Source organism: Oryctolagus cuniculus, chromosome 3, assembly GCF_964237555.1.
Source record: "Oryctolagus cuniculus chromosome 3, mOryCun1.1, whole genome shotgun sequence".
NCBI lineage: Eukaryota > Metazoa > Chordata > Mammalia > Lagomorpha > Leporidae > Oryctolagus > Oryctolagus cuniculus.
This window is the reverse complement of record NC_091434.1, coordinates 71,748,213-71,767,806: the sequence shown is the minus strand read 5'-3', so window position 1 is coordinate 71,767,806 and position 19,594 is coordinate 71,748,213. Positions and strand designations below refer to the sequence as shown.

Below are 19,594 nucleotides of genomic sequence, written 5' to 3'. Positions count from 1 at the left end.
TCTCTCCAGTTTCCATATTGGTCCAAGCTAGACCTGCTGAAAGGTTTTCCAGGGTTTCTTTTCCTTTTTTTTGGGGGGGGGGGAGCAGAAGTATATAAGCCTTAAAAAAGGGGGGGGGATTTTGATGTTCTTTCTTGTGGATATTGAAAGATACATTATAGGAATCTAAATGCGAGACATTACCAACTTTCATGTAATCACAGGAAACTAACAGAATAAATAAAACAGGGCAGAAAAGTGGGAGAAAGTGAATAATGCTATTGAGCTGGAAATTAGTCAAAACTGGAACAACCTACACTTAGGCTTCTTACTATATATGTCGCTCCCCCTCTTCGTGGAGGAACGACACAGGACCCTGCGCTGTTCTTCCGTCTGCTCGGCCCTCCCCGGGTTTGCTGCTGGTTCTTCCCGGGTTGGCTACCGTCCCTTCCACCTCCGTGGAAGGGCGGTTCCCCCTGCCACTTTCCCCACTTCCGCGGGGGAGCGGCACACCGCCGGCCGGCTCTCTCGGGGGCTGCTCAGATGTTCCTCAGGTGTTCCTTCAGATAGATGTTCCCCTTAGATGTTCCTGGTGCATGTTATCTCTCTCCTCCTTTATAGTCATCTTCCACCAATCACAACTCTGCTACCCACACGCCGGGTACGCTGCTCTCCTCCAATCAGGAGCAGCTCCTGCTGCTTATTGGTTGAACTGGAGGCAGCTGTGTAGAAGCTGTTTCCTCCTCTCCCAGCGCCATATTGTGGGAGAGCAGATGCATAGAATAAGTCTTAATTCCAGTAACTTAGTCTAGTCCGAGTTGCTCCCAGTTGCTCCCCACATATATAGATCTCCTTTTTCTTTAAGCTGTGGCTTTCCTTCCTTGTAGGAATGAAAATGCCCACAATGCTACAATGGTGGTTTTAAAATTATACAAATATCCTTATAGGCAAAGCAATGAAATTATGCACGGAAGGCAAACTTCTCCCAGTTTTCCATTTTATACTTACCCAAGATAATTCTCCCACCCAAAATTATTTTCATTCGCACTAAAACACTCTTTTCCAGTTTTATGCCTGGGGAAATCAGAACTTTCTTACAGGTAATATCTCGAACCCCGTCAATGCCCAGGAATCTGACTGTTTCCCAGGTCTACTTCATTGCTACTATTTTCTTTCTTGTTGCAGCCTATCCTACAGCAGCAGTTACTGTGCAACCACCAACAATGCCTCCTACAGATGCACCTACCAGCTCCCACTTCACTCAATCTCAGAGAAGGCGGTTTAATAGTGAGATAGAAGGGATGGAGAGTTCCAATGCAGAGTGCACCACAGGAGCGAAAGGACTCATCCACCTGCTAAGCACGCATGCCAAGACCCTCACCCACAAATACCAATAAAAATGCTTCTTGCTTGAGTCTAACACATCCAAATTAAAGACCAGGGTTACAATTCTTCAGGCCACTCATGTTTTCACTATCATCTAACCCCTGGATGAAACAGCTGATTCGGATTCCCTCACCACTTCGGGCCTGGCAGTCACCTATTTGTGCTAGGCTAGATTTCATCTGTCCAAAGGACCCAAACGAGATTCCTCTCTAATCACTTACGGCAATGCTGCTGCTGTTCATCTGAGCCGTCCTGGCAGTCCAGATCACTGTCACATACCCAGGAGTGTGGGATACAGGCCCCATCACTCTGACACTGGAAAAAGCCCGGATGGCAGGAGGGATGAGCTAAAACAAACCAGAAAAAAGCACTCATTAGGGCAAACAAACACCCCCATTTTACCAAAGCTGATTTAAAAAAAAATGTGTATCAACTCCTCCAGATATCTGAAGGCAAATGGTCAACATGTCTTAGGATAATCTGTAGCCTGCAATGACAGTTCACTGTCAAATAATCCCTGCAATGGTGTCTCAACAAAATGATGATCCAAATCAACACAGAAACATAGAACAGGCTAGACACATGCTTTTGTGCAAACTTAGGACAAAAGCATCACATTAAGTTTTGAAGTAAAAGTTAACCATGAGTTATTGTTAAATTATTTGAAATGTTTTGTAATAGCCAATAGTTAAATAGCATGAGTCCAAAACTCCATGATACTTGGAAAGGATGACCAAACCAGAATTAAATGACTATTATTTCCACAATTTACTTACTTTAGGAGTTTTGGAAGGTTTTCTGAACTTTAATGTATGCATCATAAAATGGAGACTATTCTTATCTCATGGTTTGTTGCAAAAAAAATTTAATAATGTTCTCAACAGTGCCACATAATGTTAGTTGCTACTCCTATTGTTGGTAATATTACTATTATCATTGTAGGACATTGAAATATAATAGCAATCCCTGTGATTGTTGTTGATGTAACTGCTCATTTATTGTTTTATCCCAGGTACACTGTTACTTGACTTTTTGTTCCTATTGTTTAGCAAAAAATGAACTCAGTAAGCCCAGAGGAGTCAAATTGGTAGCATTTGATCACATCTCCACAAATATAGCTATTTCCTTTGCCCAAAGTATGGTCTGCAGAAGAGCAGGATCAGCATCGACTGGAATCCTGGAGAAATGATGAACCTCAGGACCCACCACAAACACATGGAATCCAAATCTGCTCCTTAACCAGATCCCAGGTGATCCATTTGTGTGTCAAAGTTGGACCTATTCCTCACCCTTCAAATGCACCATTTTCTGAACAAGCCAATTTCACTGGTGTGCCATAGAATGGCCAACAATTCAAAGCCAAATTAATTTTGCCATCTACTTTCCACCGCCACTGGTTTTTGGATGATAGCCTTTGTCCATTTGCTTCCCAGAAAGAAGGAAATTGCAGCAGAGTGCTTGATCACTCAAGGCAGGTTGGGAAGCATCACGGACTTAAAGCTGGAATTTGTGCCTGGCACTCTCCAACACTGAGGCCTTTAGTAAATGACTTCACTTCTCTAAGCCTCAGTTTCCTAATCTGAAACCTACCTCTGAAGATTGTTGATGAATTATATGTAAAAGTGATTTATAATTCATGACACCTTTGACACAATAAGTTCTGATTACAAGTCATTTAGCCAGGTGGGAGGAAGTCAGCACTCTTACAATCCAGCTCAGGAATCTGCAGCATCTCTTTGTGGGCCAGGCTCCCATCATTATCCATGTCTGCCTCTCCCTCTATGTGGAAGGACTGCTGCATTCATCCTGTTAGTTTGTTTACTATGTAGTCTTACTTTTTAATTAGAATTTTTTCTTAAAAACTCAAGAATACACTAGCCATTTTTCTGATTTCTTTATGGTAATTCACACAAGTTACACTACATCTTTTATTCGAAAATAGGCTCCTTTGTGCCAGTATTATAGCTGTCTCTTAAAAAAAAAAGATTTATTTATTTATTTATTTGAAAGTCAGAGTTACACAAAGAGAGAAGGAGAGGCAGAGAGAGAGAAAGAGAGAGGTTTTCCATCCGCTGGTTCACTCCCCAATTGGCTGCAATGGCCAGAGCTGCACTGATCTGCAGCCAGGAGTCAGGAACTTGCTCTAGGTCTCCCATGCAGGTACAGGGGCCCAAGGACTTGGGCCACCTTCTATTGCTTTCCCAGGCCATAGCAGAGAGCTGGATTGGAAGGGGAGCAGCCAGGACTCATATGGGATGCTGGCACGCAGGCAGCAGCTTTACCTGCTACCTGTGGCTGTCTCTTACAACACCAGCATCCAGTACTGGAGTGCCAGTTTGAGTGCCAGCTACTCTGCTTCTGATCCAGCTTCATTCTAATGTGCCTGGGAAGGCAGCAGATAATGGCCTGAGTACTTGAGCCTTATCACCCAAATGGAGACCTGGAAGGAGATAGATACTGGCTCCTGGCCTCAGCCTGGCCCAGCCCCAGCTGTTATGGCCATTTGGAGAGTGAACCAGCAAATGGACGATCTGTGTGTGTGTTTGTGTGTGTGTGTGTGTGTGTCCCTCAATCAAACTATCTCTCTCTCTCTCTGTCACTCTGATTTTCAAATAAACAAACCTTAAAAAAAAAAAAAATATGTACTTCTCGGGGCAGGTATTGGAATAGTGGTTAAGATGCTGCTTGGGATGCCTACAAACCACATCCCAGTGCCTAGGTCTGAGTCCCAGCTCTGCTCCTGCTTCCAGCTAATAGGCAGCCTTGTAAGCACTTGCCACCGAAGCAGATTTAGTTCTGTGCTTCACTGCAACCAGGCCTGTCTGCTAATAGGCATTTAGGAATTGAACAAGCAGATGGGACCCTCTCTCACTCTCATTCTCTTTCTCTCTCTCCCCCTTGCCTTTCCAATAAATAAAATAAATAAATTTGAAATGTTTAAATAAGGGGCCAGTGCTATGGCATAGTAGGTTAAGCATCCACCTGCGGTGCCAGCATCCCATATGGCTGCTCCACTTCCTATACAGCTCTCTGCTGATGTGCCTGGGAAAGCAGTGGAAGATGGTCTAAGTGCTTCAGCCCCTACACCTACGTGTGAGACCTGAAAGAAGCTCCTGACTTTTGGCTTCAGATTGGCCCAGTTCCAGCCATTATGGCCATCTGGGGAGTGAATCAGTGGATGGAAGACCTCTTTCTCTGTCTCTCTCTGTGTGTCTCTCTCTGTCTCTCTCTCTCTCTCTCTCTCTCCCTCTAACTCTGCCTCTCAAATAAATAAATAAAATCTTTTAAAACAATGTTTAAATAAAATGAAAAATCAAAAGTAGACTCCTCGAATTCAAATTATGGTAATTCGGATAATATTATTTTTGTTGTTGTTCTTGTTGGTGCACAAAACTTCCCAAGCAAATAATCAAAATAGTCATTTGCAGGCTTCAGAAAACCACTCACAAATTTATATCTGCATCAAAGAAATGATCATGGGTACAGATAAGATGGAAACTGATTAAACTGAAAGGGAGTAAAACAAGGAATAATGCCATCAGTTCCCTCTTCAACCACACAGATCTCAAAAGATCTGAACAAGCTGAACAAGCCTGGCTCTATTTCCCAAAAGCACAACTGAAATTGCCACTAACAGCCTACTCAAAACAGGGCTCAGCCTGCACCTCCCCACTTACGGCAGCCAGCTTCATCTGTGTCATCCAAGCAATCTCTGGTTCCATCACATCTCCAAGACAGAGGGATGCAATGTCCGTTTCCACAACGAAAATGCCCACTGTGACATTCTGCAACACAGCAAGAAACAGAAAGGTGGTTAAAAAAAAAGAAAAAATGAGGTCCCCACAGACTTCTCACTGAAGAAATGCAAATTTTTATAATAATCAAAATTACTCAACTAATCAGTTATCCAAGGAATTCAAACGATTTATAAAAGTAGGAAAACGTTTTTGAAACGATAATATAAAAAGATTTTCACGGAGGTCCAGGGGAGGACCATTTTCTTCCCCAGTTGACTGGCGTGTGCTTTGATGCGACCCATCTGGAAAGTGACTTGACAACAGGTATCTTGCCTTCAAACAATGTTTATTCTTAAACGAGTACTTTTCCTTCTCAGAACTTCACAAGAACTAGCCAGATAACTTCACAAAGATTTTTGTAAAAGAATAAAGATTTTCATCATGACATTATTTCTAACAAAGGAAACTGCAAACCTCCTCAATGTCCAATAGTAAGAAAAAGATTAAATGTTTCTCTTTTCTGTTTGTGCATTATCATTTTAAGAACTGATAAAAATGTTTATGAAGAATTTCAAAGTATTTGAGATATTTTTATAATGTAGCAAAAATAAGAGGCAAATTTTTACCTATAACAGTCACATATTTAAAAAAAAAGAAAGAAAAGGAAAAAAAAAAAAGGCCAGAATGTTAACAGTGGTTATCTCTGGTTGATAACATCATGAGTGACTTTTCATTTGCTTGGCTGTGCTTTAGTGAGTCTCCCACTCAATATTCTTCAAAGTGGCTTTTTATTACTAAATCACATATAGCAGCTTTTAGACACAGATTAACATGTTGGATTTTTTTAAAAAATCTAACTTGTAAGTTGTCAGCTTAATTCTGAAATATTCAAAAAACAAAAAGACCCAAAATCCCAAAAATCTCTGCTATCAACCAAAGTGCACACATTTGGCAATGAAGGTTACCACATCCCTGAATGGCAGGAACGCTAGAAATCGAATACGACTTAAACAAGTTCATTTCATTCAACAGATACATTCTGCAATTTTCCTGGCTCTCTCCAGGGGACTCGTTTGGCAGTTGGAAATCCTCCAAGCTTCCCCAAATATCTGGCCAGTGTCCTTCCCAAGTACTCTGTGCCAAGAAGGAAAGTTTTTTAAAGAGAGCAGCCAACATCAGCCCAACTTGGAGAAGACTCAAAATTACTCTTTCACAAACCCACAGGATAAGGGTAATTTTCGGGGTTGGAAGAATAATTGTGTTCCCCTCCCAACCCCCGCCGTATTTAAGTAATCATGTTAAATTACTCATTTCAATTTTTGGCTAATTAACCCAAAATTAGGTAAATATACAGATCAATTACCTGCTCCTAAAATAAATAAACAATGTGTTATCCTGACTTGTGTAAATTCAGGCATATCAACAGCATGACATAAACATAGTTAAGTGATCTATTCCTAGGGAATATAGGCTACTTTGTTCATGGAATGTTCAAATCTGATTGTCTGGTAGTGACATCCTGATTTATAATGTATGCTGCAAATGGTCAGAAACTTCCCTTGGCTAAATGGTGGTACCGAGTGGTACAGGAGTACGTACACCCAAATACCTTCTATAGACTAATGCATGATGGTGGTTGGTGGTGCAGGTCTGGGGTTGGTGGTGCAGGTCTCTTATCAACTACCTTTAAAACACAACAACCTCCCTTGCAAAAATGCCCCTAAGGAATGTACAAATTCACTCTGGAATCCCAGAACTTCTCATTGGATTTTGTTCTACAAAGCAATATTTCCATGGGAGATTAGGGGCTTTGGAGGTTTAGCTATTAACACAACATATATTAAATCACTTTTATCAATTAGGTCTATTGTTAGTAACCCAATGCAATATATTTATAAGTTTGGTACATTTGTCTCCTTCAGTATCTAATAATCTCTGATAGAAAATTTTTAACAATTATAAAGGACAGTCCACTTACAGCAAGTTTCATATTGCTGTGGGGCAAAAAAAAGAAAACAAAAATTTATAAACTAAGTATATAGAATAAAATTCTTACAGCAGTATGCTGCCTGCTACAAAAATATAGATAGTTAACGCTATCTCTTCAAGTCAAACTTTGAGGACTTTGGTTGCTTTTGCTAAAATACAAAGGTAAACACACCAGGAACACAGAATAGAACCAAAAGCCATTTTTTAGAACACTTTATAAGAAAAATTTTAAAAAACCACTTCAGAGCCAATTATTTGAAATCACACAAATAACAATGAAACTGAAGGAGAAACGGTGCAATTAAGTAGTTCTTTACAGCTAGTGGTTTTCACATTTGCTCTCCCAATCAGTCCATCATATAAATTAATTTATCAAATCCAATTCATTCAATTTATCAACAGATCCATAATTCATTTGTCAAGTTCACCTTTTCAATAGTAACTTCCATCCCTGTTATAGCTCCCAAATGACTAGTGTTTGGAAATCTCTCCCCAGAAAAAACAAACTGGCACTTTATCATGCTGGGTGGCCATTCAGCAATCAGCCAGAATGCTCCACTGGTGTCAGAAGGCTGTCATTCATTCTACTATAACAGGCATACGCGTTGTTCAAAACGAAATCACTCATGAAGAAGTCTAGATTCGGACAGATAACAATTGCAGGTGTCTCTGATTTCAATTGGAACTGTATGTGCTTCATTTTCTGAGACTTTTGTTTTAAATAAGCATCCATTCCCCACAAGTCCTCCAAAGGTTACTCTTCATCCTCATAACAAGTCTATAAGGAACATATCACTATGAACATTTTACAAACAAAGAAACTGTGGCACAAAGCAGTTCAGTAACTTGCTCGGGATCCAATAGCAGATACGTGCAAAGCAAGGATTTGAATCTAACAGTTCTGCACACTGACGCCACATATCATTGTCTTCTTATTCACCAATAAATAAATAAAAAATAAATAAAATTTACTTCACTAAATTGAAGACTGAATGTAAGAAAATGATTATTTTTTGCCTCAAAGCCTCTATCAACATTTCAGTACACTAACTGGGCCGGTGTGGAATCCATAGTCATCATCTAGTTTGGTTGGAGAAGAAAGGGTAGTCTGCTTGGTGACCAACATTGCACTAAACAGTTCATGGACATCAGAAAATTTCCAACAATCAAAACCAGTGAAGAGAATTTTGTCTAAAGTGTGGTGATTCCTTCGTGAAAATTTATATTACACAGGTAAGGATAAATTTGCTTTCCCACCTTGTAGCCCTGCAAATATTAAAAAAAAAAAAAAAAGAGTAATCCTTTCTTCATAAGTAGCCATATCCCAAACTTCCTGGTCTAAGTGTTAGACTAAAAATATGTTCAGAGAAGACATTAGAGTAACAGTACACAAAGGTGAAAATAAGTCATTTGGATTCAGAGCACCACTTCTGTCACAGTTCTAGCCTCTTGCACAGTGCTGGGCACACATTGGGAGCTAATACCTATTCATCAGGCAATGAAGCTGCCTCTTTGTAAAACTATTTGCTGATATCCTTATATGCAGGGGTTTCCAAAAGTTTGTGGAAAGATGGAATTAAAAATAAGCCTTATTTTGGTGCAAAAAATGAAATTAGATGAGGGTTCTTGAAAAAGTTCATGAAAAATGTATATTATTTTTTTTTTTGACAGGCAGAGTTAGACAGTGAGAGAGAGAAACAGAGAGAAAGGTCTTTCTTCCGTTGGTTCACCCCACAAATGGCTGCTACGACTGGCGCGCTGTGCCAATACAAAGAAAGGAGCCAAGTGCTTCCTCCTGGTCTCCCATGTGGGTGCAGGGCCCAAGCACCTGGGCCATCCTCCACTGCCTTCCCGGGCCACAGCAGAGAGCTGGACTGGAAGAGGAGCAACCAGGACAGAATCCGACGCCTCAACTGAGACTAGAACCCAGAATGCCGGCGCCACAGGCAGAGGATTAGCCAAGTGAGCCGCGGTGCCGGCCCAAATTTATATTATTTTAAAAAGCTATACATGTATTCCAAAATTTTTCTTGCACCCAAATAAACTGATCTTTCCATACATTTTCCCATGTTTTTGAAGCACGCTCATATATCAAGGATATGTAAAACCATCAGAGCGAAGAACGAGACTTTAGAGCAGGAATGATCTTAAATCTATAGAAAGAAAATGAAATCTGGGAGAGTTTGAAATAAGAGGAATATCCAGAAGCTTAAAAAAAGAGAAAAACACTGAATCATATTAATAACAGTTTCTTTCTTCTACCCTTTCCTTAAAGAATTTCTTTTCCCTTCTGTGAATACTCTTCTTAGAAGGAAAAGACAAGTGCTAGTCAATGAAACATTGTCCAAAATTAAGAGTAGGTTAATTGCAAGGGCAGATCCTATTTCCCTTAGATTCTCTTTACACATGCTGTTCATCTCAGGGCCCTTCAAAATGTTCACGGAAAAGTGGGATTAAAGCCAGCGTGGCATAGTGGATAAAGTGGCATATTGGATAAAGCCGCTGCCTGCGGTGCCGGCATTCTATATGGGCGCCAGTTCGTGTCCCCGTTGTTCCAATTCCAATCCAGCTCTCTGCTATGGCCTGGGAAAGCAGTGGAAGATGGCCCAAGTCCTTGGGCCCCTGCAGCCACATGGAGACCCGGAAGAAGCTCCTGGCTCCTGGCTTCAGATATGTGCAGCTCCGGCCATTGCAGCCATTTGGGGAGTGAACCAGCGGATGGAAGACCTCTCTCTCTCTCTCTCTCTCTCTCTCTGCCTCTCCTTCTCTCTCTGTGTAACTCTTAACTTTCAAATAAATAAATAAATCTTTATAAGGAAAAAAAAAGTGGGATTAAAAAGAATTTTCTATTGGTTCAAAAAATTTTGAAATCATGCATAATTTTTTCATAATGTTCATTTTCTTTTTTTTTCTTTTTTTTTTTTTTTTTTTTTTTTTTGACAGGCAGAGTGGACAGTGAGAGAGAGAGACAGAGAGAAAGGTCTTCCTTTGCCGTTGGTTCACCATCCAATGGCCACTGCAGCCGGCGCGCTGCGGCCAGCACACCGCGCTGATCCACAGCCGGGAGCCAGGTGCTTCTCCTGGTCTCCCATGGGGTGCAGGGCCCAAGCACTTGGGCCATCCTCCACTGCACTCCCTGGCCACAGCAGAGAGCTGGCCTGGAAGAGGGGCAACTGGGACAGAATCCGGCGCCCCAACCGGGACTAGAACCCGGTGTGCCGGCGCCGCTAGGCGGAGGATTAGCCTAGTGAGCCGCGGCACCGGCCTCATAATGTTCATTTTCTAAGAGCTGTTTGAAGACCCCCCTCATACACATGTGCTCTTTTGGAAAATTCACATGACTAAATCATATTTTAATGTTCCTACCTTCACTCAAAGAAACAAGTGAATGTACAAGGCAATTCATTAACTCATCCATAGTTTTTGCTTCATTTTTTCTGTACTTAATTTACATTCCCTTGGTATTGTTAGATATACTTTCGATATTTATAAATTGGGTGACAGATGGTTACAATTCTCACACCTTACTTACACAAACAAAGCCAGTTTCCTTTTGTAGATGTAGGGCCCCCTGTTTATTCCCAAAAATGTTACACTGTCGCCATGACTACTAAAGGGAATAGATTATGTGGATGACCCTAAATGCCCAATATCAATAGATGGAATAGAAAAGGATTCAGTTAACCCGACTGAAACAAGACATGCGCAGCAAAACCTACTTACTACCTTCTGTGGAACACTTTAGCTGTGTGGTTTTCAGAACACATCATTAGGTAGTTGGAAGTTTTTTAATCCTGGTAACAAACCACTGAGCCAATTGCTTTTACCAAACTGTTGTTTCAGATCCCTGATGCTTTTTTAGAGGAAAACGATTAAAATGACATTTCAAGGTATTGCATTATCATCTATATACATCATTTAACTGCAACTTAAAAAAAATCAAAGAAATATATCAGAATCATTATAATCACCAAATAAATTCATGACTACCACATGTAAAACACTGTTCTCAGACTTGCAGAAGAAACAAAGAAAGATAAGATATGGGCCTTTTTTTGGTACAACTTCTAATTTTATTGGAGACAAAAGTCATTTATATATCATAATTAACCACAACAGCAAAGGCTGCTATCTGAGTACCTACAATGTGTCAGACAACATTTAAAGATTTATGGATATTCACCGGATCCTCCTTGAGCTACGTGAAGTGAGACTTACACTCACTTAATAGAAAGGGAAACCACTTCAGTGCCATTCACTAACTTCTCTCTAGGGCCACAAATGTAGAAACTGTCTGGAGTCTGATGTAGACACAGGACCTGTGTGATGCCAGAGCCCGCACTCTTTTTTTTTTTTTTTAGAATATAAGATTTATTTATTTATTTGAAAGGCACTGTTAGAGAGAGAGAGAGCCAGAGACAGAGATGGAGATGGAGAGAGATCTTTCAAACGCTGGTTCACATACCAAATGGCTGCAACAGCCATAGCTGGGGGTCAGTAGCCAGGAGCTTCTCCTGGTCTCTTACATCGGTGCAGGAGCCCAAGCACTTGGGCCATCTTCTACTGCTTTCCCAGGCCATAGCAGAGAGCTGGATCAGAAGTGGAGCCTCTGGGACTAGAACAGGCACCCATATGGTATGCCAGCACTCCATGTGGCTGCTTTACCTGCTATGCCACAGCACCGGCCCCAAGCCTCTACTCTTTTTACCCTCACTTTTCACAAAACAAATGACAGCTCTCATTCACTCATAATTTTCCAGTATTATTATAGGTGTTTGCCATGAATTATCTTGCTTACCCTCTCAAGAATGAGATAGCACTAATAGCCCCATTTCATAGATGAGGAAACAGAGGCCTGATCCGATCTCATCATTAGTAAGTCATAAAAGGGGCACTCACACCTAGACAGACTGACTTCCAAGATCTGCCATATAACAGTGAGAGTTTGGTCCCAAATAAACAGCAGGGACAATAAAAACCAATGGGACTTGGAAAGAATAAAATAAAATAACACGACAGGCTGGAGTGATCAGAGAAGCCTTCATGAAGAACAGGCCTGCACTGGATCTTCATGGATGAGCAGGGTTTGGGTGGGTGAAGAGGGGCCAGGCTGTGTGTGGGGGCAGGGTCAAGACAACCTGAGGAAGCCCAGCATGGGTGAGAGTCTAAGGAGCAGATCTCCATGGCCCCAACAGAAGGAACTTCTCAGAAAGTGGTGCCAACAAGGCGGGCAAGATGGAGGAGAAAGCACTTTGATTGCCGAGCCAAAAAGGGACAATATGAAACGGAAGTGGGAGTGGTCGATTGTGTCGGGACTTGTGTTAGAATGACAGGTTGCTCTGAGTAGGTGTGAATGGAGCTACCACACAGATCTGAGAAGGACTTGGCGCTCTTGTCCCAGTGCACGAGCCAAGGAAGCAGGCTGCTGGGTTGTTCTCTCGGAGGCTACTAGCAGAGATGAGGCTCATCTTGTGGTCCCCTCCGGGTGCCCCAGGCCTGAATCAAAGCAGCTCCACTTGCCTGGCAACGTGCCAGACAGGTTCCATAGGGTGCCACCAAGGAAATCCCAAAGCCCTGCTGCACCATCCTCTCCAAGCCGAAGCGGCTGAGGATCTAACCCACAGAACTCAGCTGTCAAGACCGTCAGTCCATCTCAAAGATTACATAAACATTTGCACAGTCATTAAAATAAAGCACCTTTTCAATGACCATAAGCCAGCAGAGTAATCAGATGCACTCTTTTTTTTTTTTTTTTTTTTAAACAGGCAGAGTGGACAGTGAGAGAGAGAGACAGAGAGAAAGATCTTCCTTTGCCGTTGGTTCACCCTCCAATGGCCGCCGCGGCCGGTGCGCTGCGGCCGGCGCACCGCGCTGATCCGATGGCAGGAGCCAGGAGCCAGGTGCTTTTCCTGGTCTCCCATGGGGTGCAGGGCCCAAGCACCTGGGCCATCCTCCACTGCACTCCCTGGCCACAGCAGAGAGCTGGCCTGGAAGAGGGGCAACCGGGACAGAATCCGGCGCCCCGACCGGGACTAGAACCCGGTGTGCCGGCGCCGCTAGGCGGAGGATTAGCCTAGTGAGCCGCGGCGCCGGCCCCAGATGCACTCTTTAGCGTCGCTTCTCCATTCTGAGAAAGGAGATACAGAAGTTGCCGCCTTTCAAAACTGAGCTACCTGTAGTCTATTTTCTTTCAAACACTCGCTACCTGCTTTTCTTCCCTTTCCACCTCCAGTCTCTTACGTCCCACTGCTTTTTCACCGGACACCTCCCACCCCCACAATCAAGATGTCAATCAGCTCTGCGGAGCATTATAAACAAAGCCACATTTCTCAGCGGTTCCTGGGAGGGCGCTATGGGCATTCAGGATGGGACAATTACTCATCTTGCAGAACTGTCCTAGGCAAGGCAGGATGTTCAGCATCCCTCCCCCACCTGTGGAATGCCAGGAGTGCCCACCCCCATCACTGTGACAAAAAAAAAAAAAAAAAAACCTCCTATGCACATCCAAGCTCCCTGTGAGAGTGGCAGTACCACCCCCAGTGGCGAACAACTTAGAACCTCTAAGCGGCTTGGATATTCAGAGCTCAAAACGTCTTAACCCACATGAAAGAGATCATGTAAGAAACCTCCTATAATAAATTTTCCCTTTCCAAAGATAATAAAATTTCGTAAACGGCAATCCCACTGCTGCCCACCCATCGTTATGAGGGACCCAGAACTGGGCAATATCGTGCTGCTGCTGCTAGCACCAGCAACTTGAAATGAACTCCCTGCAAGTGTGATAACACATCTAAGCTTCAGGGAGGCATGCTTCACCCTGGAATGCTCCACACAGCACCCACAGGCTCACCCCCTCGAGGGGAGGGAAAAAACAACCCTGCGTGTAAAACTCTCAGGCAGTTCTTCATTCATGTAAAGAGTTGTGGCCAGGAAAAACAAAGTCATAAACGTACTTGCTTTGTGCCGCAGCCTTTTCCTGTCTGTGTAAGTATATCCCAACAAAAAAGAATTTCTTCAACTGTCCTCTCCCCATCCCAACTACACACAGCCACGAAAAATAAAAATATAGCTGAACAATGACCTAAGTGCCCCAAACAATCAAAGATTCTCCAAGTTTTTACCAAGAACACTCAGCACTCAAAAAATTTCCAACAAGCCAGGACCAAAACACTGACACTGTATTTGTTTCATTCTGTACCTTCCCTGAATGATAGATATAGTGCCTTCTCTATCAGCTAAGTCACTGTGGTTCCGGTGCAGGGGCTCCCCCTACACATGGATGCCAGAAAGAGACCTTCCTCTCCCCCAACTCACACCCTCTGCCAGGGACTAACTGGTTACTTACATCTCCAAAGGCAACAGAGCTACACTTATGGGAGGTTGAAAAGAACACTATCTAAACAGAAGAATATTTAAGATAGTTTGCCTGCCCGGATAAATAAGGACTCAATGAATCAAACTACTGAAGAAAAGAGTAAAATGCCCTTCAGCACTTAATGATTTAATACACCCAGCACCAAAATTATAAATCATCCCCATTGAAGAGCTGATTTCCAATCCAAACCACCCAAAGGACTCTTACATGGTTCCTTGATTAGCAATAAAAGTTACCGGAAAATTGTTGCATGGACTCAAATGCTAAAAAATACCATATACATGAGAAATAAATGGCCATACACATCTCTCAGAAGGCTGCTTTCTTGCTTATAGTTTTTAAGTGGTGCCACAGACCAGGTTTCAAAGCAAACAAAGCATTTAGAGAGCTTTAAACCAAGTGTGGAACCGTAAGTAAAACTGACACAGATGTGTTAAAGCTGCAAACATCACTATTATTTTGGTCATCTTAATAAGTGTATTGGGTCACCAGGCTGTCTAATGAATGATGGCTTGATGCTGTAAATTATGGCAACGGTGACAAGAACAGAAACTCACTCTTAACTGGTGGATATGTAAATTCTCTATAGTTGTATGCTAAGTTGCTTATAACTATTAAATAGATCTTTTGGAATGAATCATAAACACTTTGCTGTATTTCTCCTCCTTCACTCCAAGCTATTTAGTTCTTGACTATCACAATACTTATACCAATAAGCTCTAAAGACATGATAATAGAAAGAAGAAGCAGACAGGGACAAAAAGAGAGAAGGCAGAAGGAGAGATCTCAAGGTTAATGATCAGCGTCCAGACACTAAATTTAATGAGACCGAGCATCTTGCCCCCTAACCTTGACTTAGATGACATGTGGCATGTTGAACCTTACATTCAATTCTGTACAAAACAGCAGCTCATCCTAACTGAACTACAGCTCAAATCCAGATTATAAATGAGTTTATAAATTACAAATAGCATTGTAGGAACTAAATAACCTCTCATTCTGAATGTGTATATTTTCAAAATACAGAGACAAGATAAATAGATATATAGAAGGATGATAAATTCTGATATAACCAATGCCTCATCAATAAGCAACTTTTATCAGGAATGTTGATGCTTATGGTGGGGTTCATATAGCATTGTTGAAACTCTGAACTTTATTGATTGTGCATTTGTATGAGAATAGTTGACATGTACACACATGGATGACTCAGCCTGGATGAGTAAGTTATGGGCATGTATGGCTTCTGTCAACCAAGTGTTTTCTTACATTGTTAAGAAATACTATGTACCAAGAATGCCAAAAAAAAAAAAATCCACCAATGAGTTTTAAAAGCCTTTTCTTGGGCAATCAGCCATGATAATTAATCATATAGTAAATTGAAGTCAACATTTTTAATAAAAATGTATGACATCACTTCCTTTTTAAAAACTGACTTTGCTGATGTTTTGTGGAATTTGTTTGTATTTTCCCCCTTCTGGTAAATATGTTATGACTTGGAAAGAATTTTGGGAGCAGAATTTCAAAATTTTCCCACCATGACCTGATAAATGCAAAGAACAGAAGAAACAAAGTGACCAAAAGAAGGGTGATAGTAAGGTGACAGGAACCTAGGGTGATTCTGACACCAAAAGGGCATTATTCTAAGTTATGAGCTGCTCAGGGCAGGAATGATTACCTCTGTATTCCCAGGACCTAACACAGCCCCTCTGAGGACCCTCAACAAACAAACAACAGATGGCACATTAGAATGCATGATGATTTCCTAAAGATATTAAAAGATCTTGATGAAGTGTACATTTTTAAAATAGATCTTGCTGTTTGGGGTCATTCTTTCCTTCAATCTAATCAGCAATTCAACTATCATCTTCAGAGCTGTACTGAATGAGAGGCCATAAAGACTCTAAGAATTCAGTCACAAACTTGTAGCAGCCTATTTATAGGTTCATGTGATTCTCTGATAATTCAATTAAGTATGGAGCCCTCACATTGTACAAAACCTTGTGTTTACATCCAGTAGTATTTTAAGGTAGAGAAGAATATGCTTCAACCCCTCCTCCCCCCCCAAAAAAAAGGAGAGGAGAAGCTACAAGATCACATCTGATTCCACAAGTCCAAAATTGTAATTTTTATTTTAAGTCATTTGCTAGTATAGCATAATCACAATTTTAATTTCCCTATACAGAGACAAATATAAAGCTGATTTTGTTGACTTGTGAATCCATAAAACAGGACCTATGATATTTGCAAGGGCTCTTATGGTAGAATTATACTTACTTTCCTATGGCTTCCTGAGTATGTTAATCTTAACAGATTACAAAACAGAATCTCAGAACATGCCTTACCAGCAGGTTATCTGTCACACCAGGAGTCTTTTGGCCCTTGTTTGCTATGTCTGGGCTCAAATAGCATTTATAGGCCTCCAAATCACTTGCAGTCTCTATAAATGTCTTCACTTTGTGTTATAATGGGACAGTGATGACTTGAAGCAGCCCAATAACTTGTTGACACAGAATCAACATCATTATTTTGTCACCAACTGACACTCATGTGTAATGAAGTGCTATTCAGGTGTCTGCCCACATATCACAAATTTATAATGTCCCAATATGCTTAAATGAAATTACAAGTTTATCTGCAATGATTTATCAGAAGCAGGGGAAAAGAAAGCATGTACTTCCTAAGACTTTAAATAATCTGCATCTTAAATATCATGAGCAATTATATAAAAATTTCCTGCCACGATTATAAATTTCTAACCATGCATTAAAATGGAGGGGAGGGTTGCGGGTGGGAGGGACGTTATGGGGGGGAAGCCATTGTAATCCATAAGCCGTACTTTGGAAATTTATATTCATTAAATAAAAGTTAAAAAAAAAAAGAATGTTGGTGCTAGGAAAAAGAAAAGTTTCATAAGAAATGATACCAGAAAGTACATGCAATAAAATCTCTAATAGCTGGTACACAAATAATTAAAACCATTTGCTTACTGAAATTTTATATTATACTTTTTTAAAAGACAATCAAAGAAAATATACTGAAATAGGGGATTTGGCCAAAAATAAAGTTTTCAGTGACCATCTTAATTCTGAAAATAGGTTAACTATAGCTGCAGTCTTGAATTGTCCAATCAATGAATGATACTCAGAGGATGTGCCCTTAGGCATTGTAATAATTAAATAAAATTGAAATTGAGTTCTGTAAGAACTTCAGATTTTTTATTTATTATGTTTTCTTTATTTTGCTTTTTAAAATTACTAATTAACACAAAACATGTGTATACCTTTGTGGGACACAGTGCAATATTACTTTAAAAAAAAAAAAACAAGGATTTATTTATTTATTTATTTAAATGGCAGAGCAACAGAGAACGAGATGGACACAGAGGAGAGAGACAAGAGTGGTTTTCCATCCACAAATTCAAATTCACTTCCTACATGGCTGTCACAGCCAGGGCTAGACCAGGCTGAAACCAGCATCAGGAACCCCATCCAGGTCTCCCAAGTACTTGGGCCATCATCTGCTGCTCCCCAGGTGCAAAAGAGCTGAACAGGAAGTGGAATAGCACTCAATGGCACTCCAGTATGAGATGCTGGCATCACAAGTGACAGCGTAACCCACTGCACCACAACGGCAGCCCCTACAGGGCAGTATCTCAAGACACACATACTGAACTCACCAGTTTATCAGCATCCCCACCTCCTCTCCCTTCCTCAAGGCTTGGAATCTATCAGTTCTATTCCTCCATTTCTTTATATAGTATATAATACATTATTGTAACTTACACATATTTTTAATACAGGATAAAATGAAAAAATATATATCAGCCTAAGAACCAAGAAACATCTTTTGGTTGTTTTCAGTGTAATAAGCACCAACTCTGTCCCCAGATCATTCCAAACTCTAAATTCATGAGGATGTGAACTGTTTGTCTTATTCACCATCAAACTTTCACTCAACATGTGTTGCTTAATTGAACTAGCTCGATGAATGTGCACTTAGACTGATGTGCAGCTTTCTTACAAACTTTTGATTTGCAACATCAGGTCACAGTGAAGATTAAAGAGGTCTCTATATACTGCCAGCACAGTACCTGAAGCACAGACATCCCTCTGGGTACTCCCACACCTCACCCAACTGAGAGTTGTTCCACTATCCTGAGTCAACTTGTTTGTCAGGAGGCTGAGCACTGAGGACAAGGATGTTAGTGGTTGCCTGACATCCTGCCCCTAAGTATTTACTGGCCTCGTCTTGAGTCAAGAGCAGACTGAAAAAAAAATTCAAGATTTATGCTAGAAAACATGTTGGGCTTGAGCCAAAACCAAGCCTATCATCGATTTCCTTATTTCCTTATTAAGCATTTTCTAATATCCTACAGTGAGCATTTTTATGATTTTGTCCATTTTAAATCACTCTATCTCAGGTGATCCTCTACATTTTTTTTTTTTTTTTTGACAGGCAGAGTGGACAGTGAGAGAGAGAGAGACAGAGAGAAAGGTCTTCCTTTGCCGTTGGTTCACCCTCCAATGGCCACCGCGGCCAGCGCGCTGCGGCCGGCGCACCGCGCTGATCCGATGGCAGGAGCCAGGAGCCAGGTGCTTTTCCTGGTCTCCCATGGGGTGCAGGGCCCAAGCACCTGGGCCATCCTCCACTGCACTCCCTGGCCACAGTAGAGAGCTGGCCTGCAAGAGGGGCAACTGGGACAGAACCCGGTGCCCCAACCGGGACTAGAACCCGGTGTGCCGGCGCCGCTAGGCGGAGGATTAGCCTAGTGAGCCGCGGCGCCGGCCTGATCCTCTACATTTTAAGTTTATAATTTCAACATTGAAAAAAAAGATAATTAGAAAGGTTTGCTCAGAATGAGCTTTAAATCATTATACTGCACATTAAACTTGGCCAAGGCGATCTTTCTAAGTAATAAAAGGATTCCTGTTGACCTCAGCTCACACTTCAACACAAGGCATAGAACTGAGTGCACAAAGCAATTCAGGATTTGAATCAATTGAAGCCAAGCTTCAATTGTATTTAGAAAGCTTTGTATTTAGAAAGTTCAGGGATTCTCCAGGTCCTAGATTAGAAAAAAATGAAACTTCAAATTCTTTCTGAAAGCGTTAAAAATATTCATCAT

The 19,594-nt window shown here is 41.4% G+C and overlaps 1 protein-coding gene across 6 annotated transcripts in view; it reads right to left on the bottom strand.

Moving 5' to 3' along the window:
• LRP2 (LDL receptor related protein 2) overlaps positions 1-19,594 on the bottom strand; it is a 302,615-nt gene that overhangs the window by 185,076 nt on the left and 97,945 nt on the right. For all 6 annotated transcript variants that reach the window (XM_051849416.2, XM_051849415.2, XM_051849414.2 and 3 more), the window contains exons 2-3: positions 5,043-5,150; positions 1,587-1,712 (exon numbers count right to left, since the gene is read on the bottom strand). In XM_051849416.2, the coding sequence (XP_051705376.2) occupies positions 1,587-1,712; positions 5,043-5,150 (234 nt within the window). The remainder of the gene's footprint in view (positions 1-1,586; positions 1,713-5,042; positions 5,151-19,594) is intronic.